The sequence below is a fragment of the Trichechus manatus genome, unplaced genomic scaffold, assembly GCF_000243295.1.
Source record: "Trichechus manatus latirostris isolate Lorelei unplaced genomic scaffold, TriManLat1.0 scaffold00153, whole genome shotgun sequence".
NCBI lineage: Eukaryota > Metazoa > Chordata > Mammalia > Sirenia > Trichechidae > Trichechus > Trichechus manatus.
Window position 1 is genome coordinate 989,934 of NW_004444089.1, and position 11,899 is coordinate 1,001,832.

The 11,899-nt window shown below is 40.5% G+C and overlaps 1 protein-coding gene across 2 annotated transcripts in view; it reads left to right on the forward strand.

Annotated features, from left to right (window-relative positions):
• Nucleotides 1–11,899, forward strand: part of IPO5 (importin 5) — a 40,969-nt gene that overhangs the window by 18,889 nt on the left and 10,181 nt on the right. For both annotated transcript variants that reach the window (XM_004386018.2, XM_023740314.1), the window contains 7 exons: nucleotides 3,706–3,830; nucleotides 3,920–4,009; nucleotides 4,099–4,272; nucleotides 6,708–6,926; nucleotides 7,720–7,803; nucleotides 10,383–10,515; nucleotides 10,602–10,723. In XM_004386018.2, the coding sequence (XP_004386075.1) occupies nucleotides 3,706–3,830; nucleotides 3,920–4,009; nucleotides 4,099–4,272; nucleotides 6,708–6,926; nucleotides 7,720–7,803; nucleotides 10,383–10,515; nucleotides 10,602–10,723 (947 nt within the window). The remainder of the gene's footprint in view (nucleotides 1–3,705; nucleotides 3,831–3,919; nucleotides 4,010–4,098; nucleotides 4,273–6,707; nucleotides 6,927–7,719; nucleotides 7,804–10,382; nucleotides 10,516–10,601; nucleotides 10,724–11,899) is intronic.

The window sequence follows — 11,899 nt, forward strand, 5'->3', positions numbered from 1 at the left end:
AGAGGAAAATGACAAGTTCTAAGGAAAATTTATAGATTTACTTACTAGCGAGAAAGATTTGGATTTTAATCTAAGACATCATTATTTGAATGTTTATGAAATATTAGCATATTGGATTCCTATAATCGTTCTTTGCCCATTATCTTGTATTTTTTAAAAAATAAATTTAGTATTCAGGATAGAAGTCATTCTGTGTTTCAACTGATATTTCTCTGATAAATACAAATATTTGTGTTTGTCGTCACGCTTTGTGGCAGGAACTTTAGCAATGTCAAAAATCGCTGTTGGATACGTGGGGGTTTTTTTGTCTTTTAATTACAAAGTTAATATTCTTGACGTTTTGAACAATTTCAAATAGAGAAGTATATAAACTGAAGTCATTCAGAAATTTTTATTCAGAGGTGAATATGGTTAACCATTCTTTTGAGACTCTTCTCTGACCGCATCTATGTAGATTTACGTGTGACTATACCAGGCACACCCTACGGGTCCTAAGGTTTTGCTCCACAGTATACCATACCGCCACATACAGTCTACCTCATTTTTAACAGCCGCATAGCTTTTCATAACTCCCAATTAAATGTTAATAGTTTTTGTTAATTACAAATAGTGCTAATGTAAACAGTTTTCTACAGAAATCCTGGCTTTACTTGTGTGACTCTTTATTAGAGTAGCTATCTAGAGACAAGGCTGGAGGGTCCAGCCACTGATACAGGATCTTAAAGTGGTCTAATGTGTAACAGACCACCAGCGTCAAAGGAAAGTGAATTCTTGAGACCTCTGACTCCTTGGCAGTTTCTCCTAGTTCCTTCTTGTCCATTATGATTCTTTTTTTATTATCCTGAAAAGGCATGGTCAAAAACCATGATCCCTTTTTAATGATATTTTTATGTCTTTTTCCCCTAAACTTTTTGAAGGTCTTTTTCCAAAGGGATAGAGACTCTCAGTATCACAGATTGCTTGACCTGTAAGAGTTACTAGAAAGAATAAATCTAGCTTTTCCATTTTTAAAATGAAGGTGAGGCCCAGAGACATTGAAAGTTTGCACAGGGTCAACTAGCTGTCAGTGTTTCTCCATTGATTCACACTGCTCTTTTCAGATAGTCCTGTTGTAGGTGTGAGTATGATGTATAGTTAACGCATTGGACTTTAAGTGCCTGCTACAACTTACTAACTGGATTGCAGAAGACTTTTCATAAATGACAATAAACTCTCAGTAAAGGTTTGTTATTGTTAAATGTATGACTTTCAGCAAGTCTTCTGCACCTTGGTTTCCTTGCTTGTAAAATAGGAAGATGATGCTTGCCCTACAGCCAGGATTGGTGTTAGGATCAAACGATGTGTGTGATACATGTGAAATGTACACCACCGTAAACGATGCATATTTCTTTGTTTGAAATTTTATAGTAACATCTTTTTGCCTAAAACGTTCACTAGTTTTTGCCCCACTGAATGTTCTTTGATTCTAAGAAGCTTAACATGTCTGCATTTGCCCCACTTAATTAAAAAGAAAGAACTTGTATTGTTTTTCTTAAAATAATAAAATGTTACATTTAAAAATATTTTAAAGTTCAGAGAAAAACCATCTCCAGATCTCCCCCTGCCATTACCATCACATTCTGCTAAGCTTACTTCCAGGATCTCTGACACTGGGAATATATGAGGCTTTTTTTTTTTTCTCTCTCTCTCTCAACCAAATATGGACATTTTTCTATGTCAGTAAGTATGTACTGCATTTCTTCTTTAGATGAATAGGTCCAATATGCGGAGAGTTGCATCAGCTCTTGATATATTGGTTTCTAGGGTCATTATTTCTCAGTTGAGAAATACTGGCTTAGTGGTACATTGAGTAATTGAAACCAATTAGAAACATTTACCAAAATATTTTAAATACTTAACACTAAGGAATTTTTCAGAAATTCTTTATACGGTAGGCTCTGTTAAAGCAGAGCTCATCTTTGCATGGGTTTTGTGCTCCCCAGAGTGAAATACTAAGTCTGATGTCATTTTTCTACCATAGTCACTCCCTGACGTCAGCGGTTCTCAGACTTCGGCTTGGGACCTCTTTACACTCTTAAAAATTACTGAGGATCCCAGAGTGCTTTTGTTTGTGTGGGCTATATCTATTGATCTATTGGTGTTTGTCATATTAGAAATTAAAACTGGGAAATATTTACAATGCTTATCTAAAAATGAAGCCCTGGTGGCGCAGTGGTTAAGAGCTCGGCTGCTAACCAAAAAGTGGGCAGTTAGAATCCACCAGCTGCTCCTTGAAACCCTATGGGGCAGTTCTCCTCTGTCCTATAGGGTCGCTGTGAGTCGGAATCGACTCGACAGCACACAACAGTAATCTAAAAATAATAATAAACTACTGCATATGAACAGAAATAACATTTTTTTATGAAGAATGACTTATTTCCTAAAACCAAAAAATAGAACAATGACACTTTTTGTTGTTGAAGTTTTACAGATATCTTTAATGTCTAGTTTGGACAGCTGGATTCTCATGTGCTTCTGTGTTTAGTCTCTTGGGATTTCACACATGTAGTCTCCGAAAAATTTCACTGTACCCTCAGAGCATGCGAGTGGAAAGAACAAACAACATTTTAATACTAAGAATAGTTTGACCTAGTGAACCCCCTGGAGGGACCTCCAAGACGCCTGGGGCTGCTGGCCGTGTTTTTAGAGCCACTGCGGCACACAGCCCAGCGGCAGAGTTTCTGTCAGCTTGCTTTGCTCCACAAGGAACTGGAAGCAACCTAGAGGAAACAATGTAATAAATATATAAATCAGAGGCAGGGAAATTAATTAGAATAGGATATGAAACACTGCTTAGCTAATACTCCATTAACTCAGAAGTAAATAGCCATTATTAACATTCCAAAAAACCAAAACCTACTGCCATCGAGTTAATTCCGACTCACAGCGACCCTGTAGGACAGAGTAGAGCTGCCCCATAGGGTTTCCAAAGCTGTAATCTTTATGTAAGCGGACTGCCACGTCTTTCTCCCACGGAGTGGCTGGTGAGTTCAAACTGCCGACCTTTCGGTTAGCAGCCAAGCTGTTAACTACTGCACCACCAGAACTCCTTATTAACATTAGAATATAAATAAGGTTAATCAGTATTCATTTATATTATTATTAAATCTTTTCTACCTGGCTTTTTTTTTTTTTAAATAGGAAATGTAACCGGAGAATCAGTAAATCTGTATTTTCTAACATAGCAGTGTGTGACACAGAAAATCCAGATATTTATTTCTTATAGTGAGTCTTACAGTGAAAAAAAGTCTTATTTTCTTGACTTACAAATGGTATTTGTTAATTTTGTCTTTTTCTCATATTTGTTGGAACTAATTTTTTATATATATACCTGTCTATTGCAAACTCTATTGGCACTAATAAGATACCTTATAAATAAATTTTGATGGGGCTGGGAAGATATTATAAATGCTTGTATACACACTGATAAGCTTTTGGCCTCTGCATTGCCTTTTAACCTTTAGATGGGATGTGCTTGCGTGACATAACCACTTCAGCTGTTACAGTGAAATAATCCAGTCAGGCACTTTGTAAAATCCACTTTCTAGTTAATAAATGCATTTAACAAATTGTTTTTTTTTTTTTCCCAAATATGGAGAACTTTTTACAGAATACCATGTTTGTGTTCTCTAATTGCTGTTCCTTCCTGTGTAATTTTCTCTCTAGCTGACTGGAAGTACCGGCATGCAGGATTGATGGCCTTATCCGCCATTGGTGAAGGATGCCACCAGCAAATGGAAGGAATTCTAAATGAGATAGTAAATTTTGTTTTGCTTTTTCTTCAGGATCCAGTAAGTACCAGTAAATAATGTGATCCATAATTATTACCATAGTTTCATGTGGGAACATTGCCTTTGCTAATCAAGGGACTATATTCCAGCATCCGAGAGTAAGGTATGCAGCCTGTAATGCTGTGGGACAGATGGCTACAGATTTTGCACCTGGTTTCCAAAAGAAATTCCATGAAAAGGCAAGTAGCAAGTCCTCAAACACTCAAATCAAACTTTGAAGATGAGGGGTAGGCATTTCAAAATGTGTTTGTTTGGTTTGCTTTTGCAGGTGATTGCAGCCCTGCTGCAGACCATGGACGACCAAGGCAATCAGCGAGTGCAGGCCCATGCCGCAGCTGCCCTCATTAACTTTACGGAAGACTGCCCCAAGTCGCTCCTCATCCCATATCTAGATAACTTGGTGAAGCATCTGCATTCCATCATGGTGCTTAAACTTCAGGAGGTAAATTTCACCATCTTCGTGTTCCTAAGCCCCCTGTTTAGAGGTTGACTTGATGTGAGTAAGACCTGGAGAAAGACTTCAGCATGGCCATAAAGAATAGGAAGAGGCAGACTGGGAATTCCACCCCATGCTGAGGAATTCAGGCCCAACCAAGACCATTGGCTGATACTGGAATTGGGAAAGAGTCTAAAAGGCAACATCAGCATATGAATTGTCTTGAAAATAAGGCGGAGGAATTTTTTAACTCTGATTTGTATAAATTTAGAAGAATCATTTTGTATTCTTAGGCAATGGGAGAAATGATGATGTGATTGTAGAAAAATTCTCGTGAGACGTAAACAAAGAAAGAAGCTTTAAGGGAAGACGACCATATGATCATTGTCCGGGGAATTTGGCTGGTAGTAGTGGGAACTGAGGGAAAGTGATGGCTCTGGATGACATTTCACAGGAAACATTAACAGGTTTTTCCTGCCAGTTTGAATTTAAAAAGGTGAAAGAGGAGGAAGTGAAAAATGCTTACTGTTCTTCTGTCCTGGGTAACAGAAATAGAGGTGACAGGAAAAGAATATCCTTTTTGCTTTAAATATGTAAAAAATTTAAAAGAAGTGTTGGCTACCTAAGTAGCGATAGTTTATATTTACAATTTAAGGAAGAGGTGCACTCTGAAAACCGTAATTGAATGATGTTAGTAGAGCAGCGTGTGAGAAAGATGATGTAGTTGAGAAAAGCAGGGAATGACCCCAGCTTGTCGTCTAAAGCAGCAATCCCCCAGTCGTCCGTCGGGAAGGATCAGGTGGTTTTACAAACCCTGGTGTACCGATACTGAAGGATTGCTCAGCATGGGGAGGCAGACCCAGAAGCCAGAGGAGGAGGAGCTTCAAACAGAGGTTGAATGCTCGGTGTCAGGCGACACAGTGAGAGTGGTGAAGAACAGGCGTGTGTCTGAAGACAGACAGAAGTGGAACCAAGGTGGAGAGGGGATAGGTGGGTTAAATCAGGAATAGATGGATAAAAAGTGTCTTTAAAAGTAGGTCTGGGTAGAGGGCTGCAGAGCCCACGAGCCTGTCTCCCCTCCTTGCCCCCCAGAGGTGCAGTTTGGGGGGGTGAGTTTGAAGCCTGAGAGGAGTTGCTGAGATGAGGGGGAGGGAGGATACAGTATGTGAGCAGGAATGTACAGAGAGAAGGTAGCCTTAAAGATCTGGTCGAGGACAGAAGACTCCCTCTCGGGTCCGGGCAAGGTGAAGACACTGTATGTGGAGCAGGTGTTGAGTTGCAGAAATAGGGAGTAAGGTAACTGCTTACAGATGGCATAGAACTCGTAATAAAAGGTGAAGTCCTCTGCTGGGAGTGTGGTTGATGTGGCAAATGAAGAAAATTGAGTTTTCTCTAGGTATTTATATCAATTGACAAAGAGTTGTTATATAGATACAGATATCCAGGTGCTAGAATGAGCCCAGCTGCAAATACCAGTAACTACTAATTAGTAGCCAGGTCAGAGTATACTAGTATACTAGACAGATCATTGGTGCAAGAGAAATGGTGATCTCATGTGTTTCACCAAATGGAGAAATAGATGCAAGAGAGAGTGGCAGGGGTCATTAGTGTTCTGGGAAGAGGCAGACTCTGGCTAAGTTAAGAAGTTAGAGGAATGGGCTAAAAAGGGAATTTTCCTCACAACATGCTAGGACAGCTGGCTAGCACAAAGTGTATAGTAACTAGAGGGAGTAAATCACAAAAAATACTAGTAAGAACAGTAGGCATTAAGCGTGATGGGTGCAAAAATTTAGGGGAAGTCAGTGTTTATACTCAGAATTAGCTGTGCTTTGAGATAAAGCAGAAATAAGGGGTATCTTGGAAGTATGGCTAAATGCTCCTTAGAAGCAAGGATGACAAGACTTCATCTCACATACTTTGGACATGTTATCAGGAGAGACCAGTCCCTGGAGAGAAGGACATTATGCTTGGTAAAGTAGAGGGTCAGTGAAAGAGAGGAAGACCGTCAACGAGATGGATTGACAGTGGCTGCAACAATGGGCTCAAACGTAGCAGCGATTGTGAGAATGGCACAGAACAGGGCGGGGTTTCCTTCTGTTGTACATGGTGTGGCTGTGAGTCGGAACCTGCTTGATCGCATCTAACAATGACAGTTACTAACTAAAGAGAGAAAATCTCACGTAAACAGTTTAACACAGATCATTTCTATAGGAATTTATTCCAGAACCTGAAGTCTCCACTTCTGGCGTCTGGAGAGGTGGTCTCAGCTCGCTATTTCAGAAGAGCATTTAGGAACTTGAAGGGAGTGGTTTATGCCAAGGCGATCGTTGTACTGATAGTGGCAGGTTAAACTACCTCAGGTTTTACCATTGCTTCAGAGTCGAGTATTTCTTCCAGTTTTTTTATGTAAGTAATGTATTCGGTGCGTGTCTTCCTTCTAGTTGATTCAGAAAGGCACCAAGTTAGTTTTGGAACAAGTTGTGACATCCATTGCATCGGTTGCAGACACTGCAGAAGAAAAGTTTGTCCCCTACTACGACCTGTTTATGCCATCCCTAAAACATATTGTTGAGAACGCGGTTCAGAAGGAACTCAGACTTCTGAGAGGAAAAACTATCGAATGCATCAGCCTCATTGGTCTGGCTGTTGGGAAGGAAAAAGTAAGTGACTTGTCAGTATGTTGAAGGTTTGTAATTTGGCTGTGGAGGTATTGAGAGTACTAGAGGATTTTTTTCCTTCCGATGAATATTTTTCGGCTGCTTGGGGGGTTTTTTGTTTGTTTTTTATTCATCAGTTCCTTACTCTCCTTTCACATTACTCCACCGTATATATATGTAAATTGTTGCCTTCATATTTTCATCATTGATAAGTTTTGTCCTTAACTGAGTGACGTTCTTGGAAATCCCGACTTCCCCTACCACACCTGAAGTCTGTCTCTTGGGAGGCATGCGTTTATGTTCACTGGTTTAAACATGTGCTTGGAAGCTTGCCAGTTTTTATAGCTCCTCAGAAAATAATTAGCAAGCACTGTTGGCCAATACGTTTTTTCTTCCCAGCCAGTGTCTCAGTGTTGTCAAAGCTAACCCAGAGGAAGTTCTTCCATCACCTCCTCTCGTTCGTTCTCACCCTGAGACCTGACAAATGGAACTTCTCTGTCTTGTCTCCTCCAAAACCAGCATCAGTGTTAACTTACCTTATAAACTGGTTTTTGTGGGACTCTTTGAGAACCTAGCCAATGCTGTTCTAGAAGAACGTTAAATCTGTTGCAACGTAGATGAGAAATTTTCAGTTTTACCAGTGGGGTTATGACTTGTGGGATAAGTACTGGCTTTCTGTTTTGTTTTTGAAAGTTTTATAATCACGTAAGAAACAGAATTAAGCAGCAACAAGTGTCTCTCTTATCTGATACACTATAATATTGGCAATAAAATATTCTCAAACATTTTATTCTAGTTCATGCAAGATGCATCAGATGTGATGCAGTTATTGCTGAAGACACAGACAGACTTCAGTGATATGGAAGATGATGATCCTCAGGTAAAGCACTGTGATCTGTTGGCCTTGATCCGTTTATGAGTTGCAGGTAACACAAGGTTAAAGGTACTTTTTTTAAAAAATGTGTAATAGGTTCCCGGATGATATCAACCCTTGGTTTCGGTGGTTTTTCAGTGGTTTTCCTTCTATTTCTCGTGCCCTTTTTTCTCAGTCTGTTGTGGGCTTCTCCGTCTCTCTCCGAGTCTTTTAAACTTGAACGCTCTTGAAGGTTCTGTCTTAGGCCCTCTTGTCTACTCAGTCTCCTTGAGCAGTACCATCCACAGTCATGACTTTAGTTCTCTTTTATATGCTTGTGACTTGCAGATCTTTCTCCAGAATTCAAGATTCATGTCTCCAACCATTACTGGAGATCTCTGGATGTCACCTGGCCCATTGAATGCACCTTAACCTCCCTCCCCTCTCAGAAGAAAATACAGAAACGCAACAGTCTCAGGGAATGTGACCATCCCTTGTCACTTGCGCCCCAGCTGGAATCCGCACCTCGCCTTTGCATTCTCTCCTCTCACTGCCCGTCTCTTTTCAGAAATCCTCTAACCTTCTGAGCGTCTCTTAACTCTGTCGGCTTTTTCCTTTCCCCATAGCCGCTGCACCATGTTACCATACTCAGAGTATCAGCCACTGAGCTTAGGAGAGTGAATCTCATCATCTGTACTTTAAAAATCCTTTTTGCCTTTGGGATAAATTCCAAACTCCATAATGCGGCAGAGGGCCGTATGATCCCGGACAGAGCTGGGGAAAAATGTAGAACAAATTCTAACTCACCAAAAAAAAGACCAAATTTACTGGCCTGACAGGGACTGGAGAAACCCCGAGAGTATGACCCCCAGACACCTTTTTAACTCAGTACTGAAGTCACTCCTGAGGTTCACCCTTCAGTCAAAGATTAGACAGGCCCATAAAACAAAACGAGGCTGAAGGGGCACACCAGCCCAGGGGCAAGGACAAGAAGGCAGGAGGGGACAGAAAAGCTGGTAACAGGGAACCCAAGGTCAAGAAGGGAGGATGTTGACATGTGGTGGGGTTGTTAACCAGTGTCACAAAGCAATATGTGTACTAACTGTTTAATGAGAATCTAGTTTGTTCTGTAAACCTTTGTCTAAAGTACAATCATTAAATAAATAAGGGCCTTATGATATGTTTCTTTGGTTTATGGAACATGCTGTGCTCTCCTCTCTACCTATGAACAAACATACCTTTGGCTTACAGCACCCTGCCCCATCCAGCCTGGCTGATTCCTACTCATGAGTCACCTCCTTTGTATGACTGTCCTGATTTTAGAGTCTCTATAGTAGACACTCAGGACGACATTGTCTTGTTATAACATTGTAGATGTCTCACGATTTTAGTGATTTTCCCAAAACCTGCCATAACAGCCATGCAATAAATAATTGTAGAATTAAAGTTTTACTTTACACAGCCACACTGTAATTGTTCCCCATACCTGAAACAGGTACAGAGAATAAGTAGGGTGGAGTAGAGTATGAAGAGCTTGTATGTTTTGTGTTTGGTTTTTGTTGTTGTTTTTTGCTTTGTTTGAAAAACGGTGTATAAATATACATGTACCTTTGTATAGAAGAGGTAAAAGGCGAGAAGGGTACTAACCCAACTGCTAACAGTAGGGAGCGTGAGAGGGCTGCAGGCTTCAAGGAGGGCGGTAGGATTCTGCGGGTCTTGTTCACCTTTTTATCAGCATGTGGTCTGGAATGCCTGGGACACGAAAAGAACCCAGTACATACCAGTGGAAGGAATGAGCTTTGGTTTTACACTTAAAATTACTGGTTTTGTTTTAATAAGAGGTGGGGGGAGAGAGAGAGAGTGTGTGTGTGTGTGCGCGCGCGTGTACCAGATTCACTCTAAGGGCTTTGCAGGTGATTAAGAGTGTGTGTGTGTGCGCGCGCGTGTGTACCAGATTCACTCTAAGGGCTTTGCAGGTGATTGTGTGTGTGTGTGTGTGTGTGTGTGTGTATGTGTGTGTGTGTGTACGTGTGTGTGTGTGTACGTACCAGATTCACTCTAAGGGCTTTGCAGGTGATCAAGTCCTGTGTAAACACAGTAGTAGGAGAGGAATTGCCTTCAGTATCCCCAACCACTTACACAAAAATTAGAAGAGCTGAGGAGAGAGAGGGATGTTGTGTTTCCTGAGTGTTAATAAGTGTTTAATGAATTGGAGTGCTAGGTAGTAGGGGTACACAGACAAATAAAGTATGTGCCTACCTTCAAGAAAATTAGTGTCTAGTAGTTGACCAGTTTAACTGGGTTTCATTTAGGTGGTTTAGATGCTAAGAGAGAAGCTGTGATTGCTTCTTGAAAATAAGAAAAAATAGGCAAGACCCTAGTCTTTGTCTTTTTGCCTCACCTCTATCCGTATCCCAACATAGAGAGTTCGTAGTGATTTCATTACTGAGTCTGACCATTTTTAAGTATATGGACATGGGAAGTGCCCTTACTGCTTAAAGGGTCATGAACTTATCATAAAGCTGTGTTTCTATAAAATACGGAGATGGCTTTATGTTGAATACCCATATATTTTTAAATGAATAAAATTTTAATTTTCTTTCTAGATCTCTTATATGATCTCAGCATGGGCTAGAATGTGCAAAATCCTTGGAAAAGAATTTCAGCAATACCTTCCAGTGGTGATGGGGCCTTTGATGAAGACAGCGTCCATTAAACCTGAAGTAGCTCTTTTAGACAGTAGGTGTCTTCATGGGGACATACCAGTATTAAAATTTCTCTTGTTAATATTTGTAACATGAATTTATTTTATTCCTTATTAATAGCCCAAGACATGGAGAATATGAGTGATGATGATGGTTGGGAGTTTGTGAATCTTGGAGATCAGCAGAGTTTTGGTATTAAAACTGCAGGACTGGAAGAAAAATCCACTGCTTGCCAGATGTTGGTAAGTGATCATAATTTTTATTAAACTTGATTTTACTGCTTCTCATAATACATTTATATGTTTCATGGGACAGCTTTCATAGATGCTAATGAAATTGTTTTGAGGAACCAAGATACATTCTGTAAAAAAAATGTAGGAACCTTTTGGCCCAACATTTCTTTCTTCCTTTCTCTCTCTCTCTGTTTCTTTCCCTTCCTCCCTCCTGTCCTTAGTTTCTTCCTTCATTTTTAATCTTACTTTATTGTGTTTTTGGTGAAAGTTTACACGGTAAATCAGGTTCCCGTTTGACAATTTCTGTACAGTTTGTTCAGTGACGTTGAATTTTTCACGGTGAGCCAGCGTTGTGAAATCTTGCGTTCACTCTGTTCTGTTTGCTCTGTTGCCAGCAGCTAGTTTTCCCGCCCCCTTGTATTCTCATCTTCGCTTCGCGTAATAGTTGACGTTTTGGTCTTATGCAGATGATGGTTTGGTTTTTGTTTTTAGTAGAGCACCATACGCAGCAGGTAATACCCTTTGTTTTGTGTGTCACTCTGTTATTTTGTTCAAAGGTGGTCTCGGGATAGTTTTCAGTTCCAGGTTTAAAGAGTGTCTCAGGGTGATAGTCTCAGGGAGTCTTCTGGTCTCAATGGGTCCAGCAAGTCTGGACTTTTAAGAATTTGACTTCTGTTGTACATTTTTCTCCCATCCTATCAAGGTTCACCTGTTGCAGCCCTGCTGAGAATGGTCAGTAGTGGTAGCTCGGCATCATCTCGTTCTTCTGTTGACCCAACGTTTCTCCTTCTGGTTCCCATCTTAAAGAAATCATGTGGACAGAGCCTTTCAGTAGTAGTACAGTTTTTAATAGCAAAAGCAATAAACAGCCTGAATGCCTGTAGTAGGAAAATGACCGATAAATTCTTGCACCTGGAGTATTATGTAGGCGTGTGCAGGGAGTGGAATGTGAGCTGTGTGAGGGCAGTGCCTTTTGTTTCTTTTGTTAACTTCTGTATCAGCATGCTGTCTGGTGCCTGGAGTATAGCAGGTGGCCAGGAAGTGTTGTTAAAAGACTGACCAAACATGTGCTCCCGAAAGTAAAACGAAACTGAGAATGATTTCAGCCCTGTTAGTAAAGGTCGCGGTGGGGAAATAGAATTGCTAACAGTGGTTGTGTCCTGGGGTGTCACGGGGGGCGGGGGG